Source organism: Thamnophis sirtalis, unplaced genomic scaffold, assembly GCF_051295495.1.
Source record: "Thamnophis sirtalis isolate CommonGarterSnake01/CBP01778 unplaced genomic scaffold, rThaSir2_p1.2 scaffold_7, whole genome shotgun sequence".
NCBI lineage: Eukaryota > Metazoa > Chordata > Lepidosauria > Squamata > Natricidae > Thamnophis > Thamnophis sirtalis.
This window is the reverse complement of record NW_028261387.1, coordinates 45,639,979-45,658,621: the sequence shown is the minus strand read 5'-3', so window position 1 is coordinate 45,658,621 and position 18,643 is coordinate 45,639,979. Positions and strand designations below refer to the sequence as shown.

The 18,643-nt window shown below is 34.2% G+C and overlaps 1 protein-coding gene across 3 annotated transcripts in view; it reads left to right on the top strand.

Moving 5' to 3' along the window:
• The window catches only part of FKBP5 (FKBP prolyl isomerase 5), a 52,737-nt gene that overhangs the window by 2,626 nt on the left and 31,468 nt on the right, over nucleotides 1-18,643 (top strand). For 2 of the 3 annotated variants that reach the window (XM_014053859.2, XM_087719900.1), the window contains exons 2-3: nucleotides 14,245-14,371; nucleotides 16,181-16,325. In XM_014053859.2, the coding sequence (XP_013909334.2) occupies nucleotides 14,267-14,371; nucleotides 16,181-16,325 (250 nt within the window). In that variant the 5' untranslated portion in view covers nucleotides 14,245-14,266. Of the gene's footprint in view, nucleotides 1-14,244; nucleotides 14,372-16,180; nucleotides 16,326-17,092; nucleotides 17,314-18,643 lie in introns of those variants that run through there. The other variant, XM_087719901.1, reaches the window with a different exon arrangement.

Genomic DNA, 18,643 nt, shown 5'->3' with positions numbered 1-18,643 from the left:
TTTGAAAAATATTTTCATGCAGTTTATTTTAAAATTTGGTTTGTAGACATTTCATTGGGTTTGCTTTCTGCTTAAGGCATTATATACAGGAAAAGTTGTATAAATTATTTATGTTCATTCTGTTTAGCAAGCTACAGGAGAACTCGTAATATTAATTGTATCAAAGAGATTTAAGTTTTATGCAAACCTACAAACATCACTCTTATCTCACTCTGCATGTTATAATAGCCATTATTCTTCTACCTAAGCAATGCAAAAAAATATTGAGTAGAATCCCATCTATCTTCTCAGATGGAATAAAAGAGAAACTATAACTCAATGTAGTTCTTCCCATGTAGTAAAAGTTCAGGAGTGAATAGCAGAATATAGTTGAAAGTCTAGATAAAAAGGCCATAGCTTTATTTATTTATTTATTTATTTATTCATTTTGCTGCTTATCTTGCATGAATCTGACATCTAATTGTACTTAGCTGTAATTATAGTGCCTTTGATCTCCTCTTTTGCCCTCTCTTAGCTTCAAGTGGGACAAGGTGTACTGTATCTGATTTATGGTTTTCTAAATCCCTGTCTAGATAGTTGCTGATAGTTTGGCTGGTGAGACTTAATACTGTGTTTATTTAGGTGCTGTCTCATTACCAAGCTTAACACATCTTTTTAAGCGTTCTCCCCAGAATCCCTCCCAGTGCCAATTTTCTTTGTTTCTCTCCCTAATTCCTATACATTTAATTATTTGTATTATGGAATATTTTTCCTTAAAATATTTCAGTTAATATGGGACAAGGAACAATGTCTCTTGTACTAGTTGTATCATCTTGAAGAATAACAGGGGCCAAAGTTTGTTTCATGAAATAAAATCTCACATTATAAGTGCTTTTACTTGAATATATTTGGACTCTTCAAAGTGCCTTTAGATTCCACTGTAAAAAAATAGAAAAGGTTTATTATTTTGGATTTGGTGCTTTTAATGTTTTAATTACAGCAAAAAAACATGATTTGGCTCTCTTTTGATCTTTAAGTCTCAATTTAGTAGAAGAGAATAAATGTATATTTCTGTCAAACAAGTTTAATAAATTATTTTTGGTATTGGTGTTGTCAGTATTCACCAGTATTCATATGACAAAGACTAGAATGAGAAAAATTGAAAATTTCTCCCAATATAATGAAATTAATGAAAAAGTATTAAGAAAAGGATGTTTGGTACTAGTAAACTTCACAATTGTTCTTTAGAAAAGTTTAAGAAACCTTAATTTGGATGGCTAGTGTCATTCAAAAAGCACTGAACTGTATTGGACATCATCCTAAACCATATTTTGTTTAACCATTGTTTATTTAATAAACTATAATAGTAGGTTAACATAGCATGCTAAATGTTAATTAACCACTGTGAATTATGACATAGGGTGATGTGTGGAACAGTTCATTAGGTTTGATGAATATAACTTTTTCATTTTTAAAAAATAGTAATGACTCAAGCAGGCTTATTGTAGAAGGAAAATTACGTACTCTTATAACCCTATAGTCCAGGCAGACATTTGCTCTAGTATGAACCATCCTCTGGCATAAGTGAAGATGAAATTTATTCTTAATTGTTTTATTTCATGGAATCTACAAGTTTAACCTTAGTCTGGAACTTTTGTTTATGAATAAGACAGCTAAAAAACTTTCCAATGATGTTGCACATTGTCATGAATACATGTTCAGTACAAGTCAAGAATAATTTTTTATAGAACAGGATTTTCTACAAAAATGAACCTTATAAGTTGTTCCAGTGGTGTCTTGTTTCCTACAATACAGTATTTCAAATGGAGAGTCTCCTGGATCATATAATGGAACTGTATCAGATTCCAGGGCAGAATTTTACCTAGAGTACAATTCTATTACTACTCATAGATGTTGATATCTAAGTCTACAGTACTCATCCACCATAATTTTTTAATTTAAAAAATGGTTTGCATTTTATTCTGCAAGCTAGAAAATGGATCTTTCTGTAGTCTTTTGAGTATTCCCTTGTCTTTCCATGCAATTGTACAGGTCTTCCATTGGTAGCATTTTTAAGCTTCTTAATTTTTGATATGATGTTTGTTTTATTGTAAGTCCCATGTCTAGTAAGAATTATCTCACTGTCACCTCTAGTTCTGTTTATGGATTAACTATAAGGCAATTATTATTGCAGAAGGAATAAAATGCAATATGGGTATGACCCAGAGGTGGTTGCTAATCTTTTTACTACCAGTTTGGGTGCACTCCCATGTTTGCGTGTGTCCTGGCGATCTGGGCCAAACCAGCAGCCAACCCATCTCTGCTATGACCTCTTCACCCTTCAAACAATAAATATTTCTCAAATCGCTGTAGAATTAAATGGATAATGTAATATACCTCTGTGGAAAGAGTCTTGCACTTACTCAGGTTTATAGTTTCTTTATAATCTCAGACAGACTGCAACTGATACAAATATTTGACCAGTTTCATAAAAGCGTACATCTGACTGAGTTTGGTGTCCTTTTTAAGGTAGTAGCTGTGAAAATTTAAGCATTCTAGTATTGCTTTAAATAATAATGGTGTTTATAAAATAAAATTTCTATAATTGGTTTTGATTATCGAATTATTTAATTTCAAGGGGAGTTAACCCCCTACCTTTTATTTACTTAATGATTTTTAAGTTAATTTTTGGCTCTGTAAAATGTAGAAAATCTGACTTTTAGAATTTGCTAATAGCAGGCCAATTGATTTTTATAAATGCACGGTTTTCAAAGCCTCTTTGGTTATTGACATAAAAGAAGTCATATAATTGAGTGCCTAAACAAGAACCCTTCAAGGTTCCGATTTGGTGGCTCACTAATAAATCTCTGAAAATGATGTTAATAGGACCATCATAAAGCAAATGGCAATGAATATCAGTATTCTGTGTAATAAAATAAAATGTTTTATGAGTTAATCAGCAGTAAATGTTTAAAGGCCAATTTGTACATTTTTTGCTAGTTTTGATAGAAATTTGTTAATATTTACAGTAGAGAATATTATAGGAATTTTTAAATAGTATATAGTTCAATTTTGCATGTTAATTTTGTGTTGTTCAGACAAATGGTTAAAAATAGTTTTATTAAACTGTTTAATCTATAGACTCATAGATCAAAGAGAAAGTTATATATAAAGGTGGCAAATTTTAAAAAAGTAACAATGTTTACTTCCATCCTTATGTCAATTACTTAATGCAAGAAAATATTGATAAGCATGGCAAGCTAAGAACAGGAATATTACATGGTAATAAAGATAAGACCCCAAATTTATGTTATATTTAAGTATAAAACTTTTACATTTTCTCATTCATTCCCAGCTGAGTTAGTCAATTTGTTACATTGTTGATCAATTTACACTAATGAGTATAGAATTATAATAAAAATAAGATGTTTCAACCAGGAGTGGGTTCCTGCCAGTTCTAACCTCTTCTATAGAAGAGGTTCTACAAATCTACAGTGCCATTTAGAACCGGTTCCAGCTCCCTCCCCCCGTCTGTCTGCACATCATCAAGATGAAGAGCGAGAGGGGGAATTCTGGGAGTTGAAGTCCACAAGTCTTAAAGCTGTCAGGTTTGAACACCCCTGGTGTTCACCCCTTTTTTTCTTAAGGGTTAGGGGTGCAAGGCTCTTGTAACTTGACAGATTTAAAACTTGCGTGCTTCAAATGCCAGAGTTTCTGAGCTAACATTTTGGTGCTAAGCAAGAGCGTTGTTAAGTGAGTTTCACCACATTTTACAAGTTGGCCATGCCCACCCAGTCACATGACTGCCAAGCCACTCCCACTCGCTCACATGGCTGGCAAGCCACTCCCACCCGGTCACATGGCTGACAAGCCACTCCCACAAAGCAGGCTAGACCTACAGAAGAGGTTCTAAAAAATGTTGAAACCCACCACTAGTTTCAACACTTCACATATTGCTTGCGTTTTAAATTTGTCAAATGTGCATATTAATTGCTTAATATACTTACCAACACGTACAGCAGAGATTCAGCATTTACTATCCAAGAATTTTTTTTCTCTACATGGCAGTATTTTGCATATAATTTTGTAAATGTGAATTAAGAATGAAAGTTAAAAGTAAGATATATTTAAGAGACATGGGACCCATGAAGTCTTCATATAGTGTTTTTCAGCATGTAGTATAAAGAATAGAGAAACTACTTTCCACACAAATTGTGTTATATAAATTGAAAATGGATTAGCTATTATGTATTGTCTTCCAATGCAGCTTCTTGAATATCTTGAGAGCCAATCATTGGAACAGAAGGGGGAGAGGGTTGAAAAACTTCATTCTGTTAATAAAATTAAACTAAGAGGTATTTTTAGACCTGTTGAGTAAGTCCTATTTCTTGTTGGTTAATTTGCTTTGGGTAATTTGGGTAATTTGTTTTGTTCTCCAGTTATGAATATCTATAACTTAGCAGTAAATTGTAGTATTTTTAGTATTGTAGTATTTTTTTATTTTATTTTTAGTATTTTTAATCTTTGATACACAATTTTCTCCCTGTAACTGCTACTCTTGTTAGAATATGCTGGACTTTTATTTAGTAAATTACTGATCTTACACAGTACTAGAAGAATATCAAAGTGTTGTATATTAAATTGCTTCATCAACAGATGAAGATATTGAAGTATTTTAGTTCCACAAGTCTCCTCACCCCTGATCCTTTAAATATTTACAGTAGATTATTGCAGAAATTTTTATTTCAGTGGTTCAAAATAGAAACAAGTAATGCTTTGATTGAAGTTTATTTTGTAACTATTTCCATCTCTGTCTCCAGCCACCCTGCCTCTAGCTTCTAGGGAGAGTTGACATGTAATGTTGATTAATAGTAAAAATGATTTGTTTAAAACATTATTTCAAATATTTTTGAAAAATTAGTATTGCCACTTGGGGGAGCTAGGACAATTTATATTCCAAATTATTGTGAATCTTGCTGAACTTGATAGGGTAATTGGAAAAACAAGTGGGAAGAAAGCTATGAATTATGTAACATTTATGATGGATGATAATGCCAAAAATAACGCTTGGAAATTGTAAAAAATCTGGAAATTCAATTTTTGGTTAATAAACCTTTAAGACCAATATGCCTAGTTTCAATAAGAAATTTGGTCAGAGACTACATTTAATTGCCTTACTGCAGTTAATCAACAGTAATGTCAGAATAAAAGTCTATTTGATACACTGATTTCAACCACTTTATGTAAATGCTATACAGTTGATTTCTTCATACTATGTGTAAAATTGTTACAGGTAGTTAATTGCTAACAGTTTTCTCAACATACGACAAATGACAATTGTCCTGTTCAGAAAATTGATATTTAAAGGTATCCCTGTGTATACTGTACATTGTTGATTCTTATGAGGTTACTGAAGAATGACACTTAGGAATTCTTAAAAGGAAAAATCATTGTTTGTTTATGAACGATAACTAAAACTATAGACCATCATAGACTTCAATTACTTCAATTATTTAAAATCATGGCTCACAAACTCAAATCATCTTCCCAATTTGCTTGCTTCCCTTGACAGTGTGCCAGCAGCTGACAGTCACACAAATAGTGAAGAACTTCAATGGTGGCAGTGTTTGTCATAAGGTGATTAAGTGCAATGCCAGGAATGCAAATATGGCCAAACTTGTCTGCTGGTCTCATCCTGGTTAGACATTGGATTGGACACTGTCAAGGAATATGATGGCTGCAAGTTAATTTATCAGAATCAGAAACGATCTCTGGAAAATATATTTCCATGCTATTGCCAAGAAAATTGCATGTTGGGTCCATCAGGAATGAAGATCAACTTGAGGGTATTTTTATCTTTTATTTTAAAGACCATAATTATATTTATGGTGAAAATATGAGCTGGGGTCTGAAGTTTTACTGTTTCACTTTCTACATTTTTTAGAATGTATTGCATTCTGCATTAGGGATTTTAAAGTATCATAAGCCATTTTAAGAATTATCAATAAAATTGGAGAATTGATGAAAATCTAAATATTAACTAAAATTGGCTTTAAATGGAATGAAAAAAAATGTATATGATAGGGAGACATCTGCAAATGACTAAACAATTAGCGGGTACAGTTTCCATGATGTTAAGGTGCCATTTTTTCCTCTTCTGAAGAGATGCTGTTCTGGAAAAGAAGTGGTAGAAAGGGAAATGGTATTATTAGACATAGCCTTTTGAGCTGACCCAGATTCCTTCAATTACTCAAAATGGTATTTACAAAACATATTTTTAAAAAAGTTAACTTGCTTTGGTGTTTAGAAAATATTGCCAGGGAAATAAATAAGACTAAATTAAATGAACAATATCTGTAGTTATTATTAGCAATAGCAATAGCAGTTAGACTTATATACCGCTTCATAGGGCTTTCAGCCCTCTCTAAGCGGTTTACAGAGTCAGCATATCGCCCCCACAGTCTGGCTCCTCATTTCACCCACCTCGGAAGGATGGAAGGCTGAGTCAACCTTGAGCCGGTGAGATTAGAACCACTGAACTGCAGATAACAGTCAGCTGAAGTGGCCTGCAGTACTGCACCCTAACCACTGCGCCACCTCGGCTCTTATTATTAGAGTTGGGAGTTATGAATATCCTGAAACTTCAGATAAAACTTGATAGAACATGGAATGATTAATTTGTAATTTAAACATCCTTTGCCTCCCCATGTGGGAAACAATGAATATGTAACGGAATACATATATACTACATATACATATGTATCACTTCCATTTCAGAGTGAGCAGTACTACAGAAAGCACAACAAGAATTAGAATAATAAGTAAAATAATTAAAAGCAGGAAAAAAGAGAGAAATAAAACTATTATTTTAAACTCACCCAGTTCACTATATATTTGCTTATATATATGCAAATATCTGTCCTTGTTTTTCAAACTTCTCACCTCTCTTTTAAAAAATAACACATGAATTCTAACCAAGTAAAACTTTCTCTTTGTTCAATCCATGTATTCCTCATATGATTTGTTTGTATGACCAAAGTACCAGTACTTATTTTTTTTATATTGGATATTCCCTTTTCAACATTCCTTTATAATCCTCTCCTATTACAATATATACTTTTAAATCAATCCATTCCCAATATTCTCCCAATATGCCCAACTTTTACAAGAGAGTGCATAGAATAACATATTTATACATAGCCATTTTGCTTCTTTCATCAAACATTTGTTCCACATAACATATCATATATTACATACTATGATTCTACTTGCATTTGATCTACTTAATTAATTTTCTCTTGAATACTATGAAAATATTCAAACTTCTCTACTTGGTCTAATTTTATATCATGTATGATTTTCAATTATTCACTTCACTTGCCATAGTAAACAGAATTACATTGATTTTAATGCATTAATTTTCAAATCAATACTCATTATTTTATTGATTTAAATATACATTGCAAATCATTTGGATTTTCAACCAACATGGCATTGTTTACATATAGAAATTCATAGACATTCCCCTATCAACACCTACCAACCATAAGCATACCTTATTTTCACATATATTTTAATACATTTGTATGCATTTATCCATAAACATATTAAACAGTTGAGAGGGCATCATGTATCCCTTATATTTCTCTCTGATTGATGGTGAATCAGTAATTAATGAATAGTTATTTTTATTCATGCTTTGCTTTCATTTTATACTGATTTTATGACATTAAATAATCAACTTTCATCTTCATTTTTACCTAGTTCAACCCCATTCATTCGTATGTTCTTTTCCAAACTTTCAGGAAACCTCCTTTTAAAAAAATTATTTGCTGAAGAATAAAAATCTGGTTGCATGTACTTTTACTACAGATTGTTTCTATTACTACAATTTTGTTCACTGCCGTCTTCTAGAATCTATACTCTCTCAACAAGAATTCTTCCAAACACTTTGTCAGGCAAATTGTTGTTACCTTTCCCTTTGTATAAGAGAACAGAAATATCATTCTTCCAATGATCAGATACAGATGGAGTCCTCACAAACTCCAGTTATGACCATCAGTTGGCCCAAAATATCAGTCATTGAGCGAAGTGGCAGTTAAGAAATATGCTATGTGACTGCTTCTCTTAAAGACTGCAATCCCAGTTCTCTCATCACAGTTGTTAAGTGCAGTGCTGGGAAAGGGCATGGGCCTTATGGGTGGTGGGGCATCAAACCTAGGAGGCCTGGACCCTCTATCTGCCCACCAGGAAGAATAGTCATGAGCACGATAGTATTTGCTAGTATTTTCACCAAATTTGAAGTCTCAGGACACTAATAAATGCCATCTTTCTGAAAGGTTTAGAATCCATTTGTGAGGGGAAAACACTAGTAAACACAATGCTTTGAGTTTTGAACAAAATTGAACTACATACTATTTAAATATTGGCGTTTGTTAGCGGTTTTGCCAGATTTGAGGTCTGTTTGTCCACATTTTCAGACAAGCAAAATCAATGGTTTTCTCCAAAAGGGAAAACGATAGCGAATCTGAGCATTCTGAAAGGCTCAGAATGCTGTCATTCGCTAGTGTTTTCACCAGGTTTGAGGTCCCTTCCTCCATCATGTGACAGGATTTCCCTCCCTGCACAAAGGGGAGAGAAAATCCCTCAGCGCACTGGGGGAATGGACCCCAAATCCAATGTCCCTTCCACTTGGAACCTTTCCTGCCAGCTTTCCTGTGGACTTTCTGGGGAAGCCAGCAGAGAAAACTGCAAAGGTGATCACATGATCAAAGGGCACATGGCAACTTGTAATAAATGCAAATAGGATGCCAAGCACTCAAAATGTGGTCATGTGACTAAAGGCAGCCAGCAAGTTGTTTTACAGCAGCCAGAAGTTATTTACGTCCATAAAGTATTCATTCCCAGGAGTTGCTGAGTATGAATGGTAGTAACAATCAATTGTAAGTTGAGGACAAGTTGAACAACCATTGGATAAACAAATCATATTCATAAACCTCAGCTGCCTCCAGTCCACTAACCCACCAGCTAGAAGATACATATAGTATATAAACCCATTCTACATATAGTACTTTAATAAAATTGCTTACAATTAAAGTTAAAACTGCATTGGATTCATTCCTCATACTTGATACATAATCCAGCAGTATTCCTTTCCATTTTCCGCCCTGTTTCATTTAAGAACTGACATAAGACATTGAGATGGAAGTTAAATAAAAAATGACTCCATTCGATTGCAGATCTAGCTGGTGTTCCAGACAGTTTGAAAATACATTGATTTATCATTTATGATTTCCAAGTAATGTACAACACAGATAAATTTGACCAGTTGAATTCTGGCACAAAAAATTGACTCAAGTACCAGACAACATATTTAAAACATGTATTAACAATATATACATGCTTCTGGATAGCTGGATTTTCTTACACTGTACCCAGTAATGACAGGGCTAGTTATTCCAGTTGCCGCTCCCATAATGCCCATAATTCTCCTGGAACATGTCTCTCTGCTTTATTCATCATTCAGGCTGAGTCATATGTGCATGCATATATGAGGGACTGACAGTACTTTCTTAACTTGTTTATGTCTTGGCTTTTTGTATTTAAGATAAAAAATTGATACAGGCAGTCCTCAACTTACAACAATTCATTTAGTAACTGTTAAAAGTTATAACGGTATTGAAAAAAGTGACTTATGACTGTTTTTCACACTTATAACAGTTGCAGCATCCCCATGAACATGTGACCAAAATTCGGATGCTTGGCAACTGACTCATATTTATGATGGTTGAAATATTCCATAGTCATGTGACTTTCTGATGAACAGAGTCAATGGGGAAGCCAAATTCACCTAAGAACTGTGACAATAAAGGTCATAAAATTTGGCAAAACCTACTTAACAAATTTCTTGCTTAACAACAAAAAATTTCAACTCAATTGTGGTTGTAAGTCAAAGACTTCCTGTATTTGCCTGAAGGTAAGGAGTTTGCAACATACAAAACAAATAAAGCTTTGCCAAACATTTCTTGGACAGCACGTATATTGCTAGGCCTTCGATCCACTCTGACATAATTAGCATCATAAATCATGTGAGCAGAGTAGAATTACAGTAGATAGATAAGACATACTTGCAGCTTTAATTTCTTTACTTTTTGCCCTCTCTTTCTTCAAATCCATTATATCCACTAATATATATAAGTGTTATTATAAATAAAAATTCCTACATGCTGAATGTATTGTTTATAATAGGGAAAGTTATTAAATTGAGCCTATGTGTGTCATCACAATGCTTTGATATTTCCTTATTCCAGGCATAAGCAACTTCTTTTTGCCTTTTTAGCAAAAATAAAATTGACATAGATTATTAAGACCCATTGTTACCATAAACCTAAATTCTCTCTTCCAGATAAATAATTCCACCTATGATATCATTGCATCTTTGGATACACCTCTTATGTTTGACATTGTTTTGCTGGTCATTTGTTAAAAAAAAAAGACCTCTGTATGAGGGGAAGGCTTCTTGGCCATTAAGCTGACATAATGCATACAGCTTTCATTGAAAGCTGCGATGGAAAACCGTAGTTTACAGTCAGTTTTTTCCCTCAACAGCAACTACAGCATAATAATAGTATATTGCATTTATAGAGCTTCAGTGTATGTACTTATATGTTGATCCATTCTTTTATTTCTTTATTAATGTATGAAAAGATGATTAAAGGAAATGAAAAGCATGGAAAAAAGAACAGCAATCTCTTGAATGGAGATTTGAATTCATTTAAAATAAATAGATATCCTCTGACTATGCTTCTGCCAATTTTGAACTTCAGTCCTATTCCTTCTTGCTTTTCAAGTTCCGTGGTAAAATATCTTCCTATTATTGTGGAAGATTGAGACAAAGTAAGCATCAAACAGCTCTGTTTTCTCTCTATTTGTTAGCATTTTGCCATCTTCATGAGCAGCTGGTACTGTACTTTTATTCCTTTATTTTCTCTTTATTTTAAACATACCTGAAGAATCCTTTCTTTATTTTTAACATTGTTGGCCAGTCTTGGCTCATTTTGAACTTTTATGACATTGTCTTTACTGTTCATTTTCAGTGTATTTCTTCTTTGATGATCTGTCCTCTTTTGTACTACTTAACATTTAAACAAAAAAGATGTCCTTGCTTTCAGAACTTCACTGAGATTTTTTGAGAAAGCTGTCCTTTATTGTTTCTTCATTGGAAGTATTTGTAATTGGGTTTTTAATTTCTCTTGCTTTTAGTAATTATCAGTATCCTTAAGCACTTTTACTCTTTAGCTTCTTCTTCTCATGGATCCTACTAGCATTGTTCTGCATTTATTAAATCAAGCAATCCTTCCCTTCTTCCCTCTTCTTTCTCTTTCTGTATTTCTTACTCTTGCTTTCTCTCTCTCTCTCTCCCCCTCCCTCTATCTCTTTCTCTTTCTCTCATAGTTCAAGTTTCATGTTCAGTGATGTTCAGCTTCAATGTAAGTCATGTCCTTTTTACGTGCAATTTTTTATTGGACTGAATGTGGAAACAATATAAATATCATATTCAGTGAAAAATATGATAGTGTTAGAAAGGCGTCAATTCTATTTTTAAACCAGATTTGATAGACATTATCCACCAGATCAGTATTTTCTTTTCTAAATAGATAAACATAGTGTTTATGAGTGTGCAAAAAATCGAGTGGAAGGAATTTTTGACTTTCTGCAGGCTTCCCCATTTACTTTACCTCTAGGAAGCTGGCAGGGAGCATCAGAAACCACATGACTGAATACTAAAATATAACCTATCATGTTGTTGTTTGTTGTTTTAACCATTTAGTCCTGTCTGATTCTTGGTGACTTTATAGGCAAGTGCTATACAGATAAGAAAAAAGATTCTTCATCTGTGACTTCTATTATAGAATAAGGTTCAGAAAAAAAGTGGCCTAATGTTTTAGTATTTGAAATGCTGGATTATGATCATAGTAGCACAGAAGGATACTTCATTTTGCTATTGTGTTGTTTGCCAGCCATCTCAATCTGGAAAAAAAAATTAAATGACTGTCAATATTTTCAGTATCTTCTACTAATGTGCTGAGTTGTGTTTTTCAAATAACAGATTTGGAACAATTAAAATGCTAGAATTGTGTTCTTCAGCTTTTCTGAACATATTTTTCTTTAGCTGTTGAAATGATAACTACAGATGGTCAATAATATGTGCCTGAGCAATTATCTGTCTTTTTGATTAAAGATCAGACATGATTCTCCACTTAAACACTTGTCTAATGTTTTCTATAACAAAATTGTATTTGATTTTTCCAAACTCCCTTTTTATGCAGCTCAGTTATTTTATTATTTTTTTCTTTATTGGTTAACATTTATGAATTGTCTAGCTCTAGAGATCCTGGGCAGAGAAAATAAAACTCATAAATACAGTATTGTATAAAGACAAAAAGTCGGGATAGAGGATGTGCAGTAATGGAGATAGTAGAGAATTGGAGAAAACCATAAAATTCAAATATCTGCAAATAGAAGTTGAAGGACTATGGTAAAAAGAAGCAAAAAAATTACCAATAATAATAGGTGCCTTGGATGCCATCCCGAAACTAGCTGGAGGCAGGACTTGAACACAACTGGCATTGACAAAATCACTATCAGTCAATTGCAAAAGGCAGCTTTACTGTACTTGGAACAGCTTACATCCTGCAATGATACCTCTAATGCCATCAAACAACGTCTACCTGAGAAGTTTTTTTCTCCTCTTCCTCCATCACCTCACAAAGTATTCCTGCTTCCCTCTCTGCCTTTCTATCTTGTTTGGCTGCATTTTCTCCCTGTCATAAATCCCACCCATCCAGCCCCATCTTATTTTCTACCCACTCATCCCATTCTACCCATTTTGCTGCCTGTTGTGATGCTTTTTCTATGATCAGTCTTACATCCTAGGATGTAAAAATATATCCCTCCTCCTTCTACCTGCTCCTTAAATCCATTCTTTTTTCCATCCCAGAATCTGATTTTCTCCTGCTGGTCTTCCCAATGTAGAATACTACTTTGTCCAACCCAGGATCTAGCTCAATTCTTCCAGATGTACTTCATTGATTATTTTTGTTGATCTTGTTCCCGTGTTGTTTTCATCACTTCAGAATCATGGGTAGAAAAGAGATACACTTCAGGTCGTATAGTGTACTGTCTGTAAACATGATTCATTTGACCACAGAGTTCACTGGTGATGGGCCAGTTACTGTTTCTCAGCCCAGCCTGTGCAGTGTTGGTTTTTTTGGGGGGAGGGGGAATAAACCTTAGAGATGACTGTCATGTAACCATCTTGAGCTCTCAGAAGAAATTTTGGATATAAATACATAAATCAATAAATACATTTTCTGTGTCCCATTAAGGAAAACAAATATCTCTCCAAAGTGTCCTTTTTAAAGAAAGATCTACTATGACATATTAAACTTTTCGCCTTTTCTTGTTCTCTCCCCCATTTTTCCTCCTCTTTTTTTGGGGAGGCAGGAATGAAAAAACAGAGATAAAATTTGTTGTTCTGAAGGATAACAATTAGAGGTAGCTGGGTAACTTTGTAGGTTTTACAAATTTTCTTCTTATTTATTTATTCATTATTAGATAAATAATGAAATATCTAAGATTTTTTCACATCCAACAGTAGCAAAAATAGGTCCAAATTCAAATAATATTGTAGAAGTCTCCTTAACCTTCTTAAATGCTCATATTGATACTGTAATAAAAAATAGTTGTATTTAGTATATAAAATGTACATATCACAATAATTTTCTAGGACTCGGGTGCTAATAAATTTATTTAAAATATTTGTGTCCCATTTTAAGATGTCCACAGTTCTTCCTGAACTGTGATCTATTTCTTTCTTTCTTTTAATTCATTTCTGTCAAGAACCAAGTAGCCTTTTGGGGTTACAACTGGTAACCTGTGATACATATGTGTTCTGTGGAATTTCAAACTACTTTGTATACCAGTAAAAAATACTACAGAAAATTAATGTGCCTCCCAGGCTTCACTGGAATGGGAATAAAACCAAGATGGTTAGAGGAAGAAATAGAGATAGCAGCTGCTTGCATTATCTCTGTGGGAAAAAGGCTCTCCAGCCATGTATTAATTTTTTAATGATTTCTACTATTTATATTCATTAATTATTAACATATGGAGAAATTGTCATGTAATAGATGGCAGCATTTAGAGTAACATTTAATAGGGCAGTTTATCCTTATTCATTCAAGTTTGTATTTGTTTGCAAAGGCTCTGCCTATGAAATGAGACCATGACAACTGATGAAGCTACAAAGAAGGAAGGCGAGGTCCAAGCAGCAACTCTTGCTGAACAAGGTGAAGATATAACACCAAATAAAGATCGAGGAGTTCTGAAGGTGAGATTGTAGGAGAAATTAATGTTCAAATGGCATCACACTTTCCCTATCCCATCTCCATTATAATAATGCAGTGCTTGTCTGTAGTAAGTTTAACAGAAGCAAAAAAAGTGGCATAAGTACAAGATATTCGATAACACATTTGTACAATTTGGGTGTTTCCAGGGGAATTAAAAACTAGATCCTGAATAATAATGTATTTTATCATGTTTCCCTGAAAATACGACATATCCTGATAATAAGACCATGCCACATTTTTCTGGTAGGCAAAAATATAAGCCCTCCCCTGCAAATAAGCCCCCTGGACAACCCCCCCCACCTCCGACCAGGCAGAGCATCGCTCATCAACCTAGCGGTATCCTGAAAGTACCAAGCCACGAGAACCAGGGGGAAAAGGTGATCATGTTGCTTGGTGCCTTTGAGTTACTGCTAGGTTGGTGAGCGGTGTTGTGCCCAGCTGAAGAGGGGGGTTGCCGTGCAGCTGCTCTCTTGCGAGCGGGCTCCCAAAGAGTCGGGCACAGCAGCCACCCGGCAAACCCCCTTTCCAGCCATGCAGAGCTCTATTCACTGACCTAGGGGTATTGCCAAGCCATGTGAGCGCTTGTTCGCTGCCGCCCGGCTCCCTCAGCTTGGCGCCTTTGAAATGCCAGTGAATGACACTCTGCACAGCTGGAGAAGGGGGGTCGCGAGCAGCTGTTCCGCTCTTGCTTGCGCGCCTCCCAACCTCATGATGCCCTGGCTCAGCTCTCCCTGCAGAGCCAGGACACCTCCGCTGCCGCCTGGAACAGCTGCTCGCGCAACCCCCCTCCGTGGAAAGCGCCATTCACTGGCATTTTGAAGGCGCCAAGCTGCGAGAGGCGAACAGGCACTCACACGGCTTGGCAATACCCTAGGTCAGTGAATGGTGCTCTGCCTGGCTGGAAAGGGGGTTTGCCGGGTGGCTGCTGCGACAGCGCAACACAGCCATTCGCCCATGAGGCTGTGCCTGGTACTTTGGGAGCCAGCTCGCAAGAGAGCAGCTGCCTGGCAACCCCAAAACAATAAACCCCTCATAATAAGTCCCAAGCCATATTTTGTGTGTAAAAAGAAAATAAGATCCTGTCTTATTTTCGGGGAAACACGGTAGTAACTTTACCGTTCAAATTTAATATTGTGATAAATGTGAAAAGGGGGATTTAGCTAGATATAGAAGCCATAATGACATAGAGAACTGCATTTGACTTTTCAGTAAGTTGTGGTCAAACTACCTGGGCTTTTTAGATCATTAACTGATATTGTAGTTGAATACAGTGTAAAATAAAAGAACCAGTTTGGATACTTCAGCAAAATTTGCACTTTCTTAATAAATAGCATTTTGTAGCATTCTCTACAATGAATGAAACAAATATATTTAAGAGATTCAAGTTTATAAATTCCTTACATTTTTATAGTTACTCATAATGTGTGCTGATGTATTGTCCGCCAAGTTTTTGTTTATCATTAAGTTCTTATTATGGATCATGATTAGCCAGGAATTGGACACTCCTTAATTTTTGTGCTGTGTGTATCAATCCTAAACTTTAGAATTACACAATTAAGAACCAATTGAGTCATTATAAATGAACAAATTGGAAGTCAAAGAATTTTCTGGGATGTGGTCCATATGCACTTATATTCTGATTATAGTTTTTCATATATTGTTTTTATCTTTTTGTGATGAATCAGTGCAAATTATGAAATTATAAACATTTGAATAATATGAAAGAAAATTTAGAACTGATCAATTGCTAAACACCTCTTAAGTTACATGTTTTCATATCTTAATTCTAGATTGTGAAGAGACCAGGAAATAAGGATGAATCTCCTATGATTGGAGACAAAGTTTATGTCCATTACAAAGGAAAGCTGGCCAATGGAAAAAAGTTCGATTCCAGCCGTGACAGGAATGAGCCATTTATCTTCAGCCTGGGCAAAGGTAAAGAGTGGAAAAGGTGGAGAAAGGTAAAGAGAGCTTTAGGCATATGAATGGGTTTTTCCCCCAACAAAATTACAATATATTTGTATATAATCCTGTTTTCAGAAAGACTATAAGAGCAAACAGAGAAAATGCTTAAGAATTAGCAAGTATATGGATCTGTCACTACCGGGCAAATCAGGCACTCTGTTTTTTTTTTTCTTCATAATATTGCTATGAAATGCTGATCTTAACTTGCAATGGTATTTTTGGCTGCATTGAAGATGCAAACATTACAAAATGGTTTAACTCTTAGAGTTTTCCATCACAATCTGAAAGACTTGAAAATTATATTTCTGTCATAAGATTAGGGGCTTTATAGAGGAAGTTTTTTTGTATGTGCATTTATAATGTTCAACTTCTTATTTTCTTGAATGAAGTTACTATACTAATTTGTTCTTGCTCTAATAGTTCAAATTTGTAGAGTAGATTTGCCTTTAGTAGTTACTTTGAAAATGGGATATATTGCTGCACCATCACTCCTAGAGTTCGGAAAGTATGTTGCCATATTTAATTGAAAAAGATGTTTTCTAATGTTTTTGTGCAAGCATGACTAGCTGTGTATCATTCTTGAAAAACATATATACATACATACATACATACATACATACATACATACATACATACATACATACATATATATATATATATATATATATATATATATATATATATATATATATATACATATATACATATATGTTCACTTCACTCCCTTCTTTTTCTAGGCAGGGACTAAATTTCCAGTTTACCATCAAGGCTAACACAGCACTTGTTTTGTTTGTAAACATTAAGGATTATCAGATGGTGAAATCTTCATCCACCCATTGTGCAGTGGCCAACTTCTTGTAGGTTTATAAATACTTTTAGAGCAATCCTGGAGTTTTCAGATGTGAATAAAATTTACATGACTAGTGGCCTCATGTGATGTATCTGTTACTGATTATGGGTGAGGAATCAAATGCCTGACCTTTCTTCCTGACATGCTAGTTTTCTATATGCTTTTCTGTTTTGTCTTTGCCTTTCCCATCAGTTACAATCTGAAATAGTTTAATAAACAAACATACATTACATGAAACTGCATGTCACTGTTTATTTTGACTGTGGAGAAATATTTTAGCTAGTGGCAATACTATATCTTTTTGATTTGGCTTTTTTAAAAAGGCAGATCTTACAATTCTCTCTCATCTGAGGAATTTTTTGCATAGCTGCCAAGCAGCATGATTACAGAACTGTGAAGGAAGAGAAGTTCATTGTACAACCTATATATAAAGCTGTTTTACAATGATTTTTGTCAAAATGTCCTCTATGTATTGGAGCACATTTAGCTGTCATCTGAATAAAATCAGCTGCCTAAACTCTTTCTCAGGATTTGCTTTCACTCATAGTAATTCTAGAGGGTTTCTTCAGACCTTCTATTGTTAATGTACATAACTGAAAATGTGTTCAGCAATGGAAAGAAATGAACATTTTAAAGAAATATGTTGAAATATTTGTTAAATTTTAAGAGTAAAACAGCAGGTTTTAAAAATAGACTGGATTATCAGCTACAATGGTTTCCACTATCAGAATGGAAAGAGACAATTTATCTCAGCCTGTCATTCATTGATCAACAAAACCTGCTCTGGAGCAGATTTTGAGTGTGGAAGGAGAACCTGGGCAAAAAAAGAGGAGGACATCCTGCTATTTCTATTCATATGAAAATGATTCTGCCCTAATTCCTGGACACTGGGAATTCTTTCAGATTATCAGTTCCATTGAAGTCTTCCTCTTTCTTTTTCTGATATGTCAAAGTGTAATAAAACAACATAGTTATTAATTGTGTTTTTTTTTTAAACTGCTTAAGTACTATAAGGAAACTTTAACACTGGTAGCTTTTCATTATTATTATTATTTTTAAAATAATATTCAGGCAAATAGATGCATCTTAACAATAAACACAAACGCTAACAAATTTCTTGCGGCAGCATAACTTTTTGTCATTTATAATTGGCAATGTATATAACCTTTCGACTGATTTTTTTTTTTGCCTATTAAGTTTAAGCAAAAGCAGTAATACTAAGTTCTACATTCTTTAATTTTAAAGCCATTTTTATGTGTGATTATGTCCTACTGTGAAGAAGTCACCATCAGTTGATAATTCAAAAGTATTGAAGTTGAATTTCTTTTAACTGCAATGAGATTTTTGATTTTGGCAAACATGTAAAGGGCTTTATAAAAATTGTATATTTATTATGTACTTGACTTTCTAGTGTGTACCTTTTGTAATACACATTTCT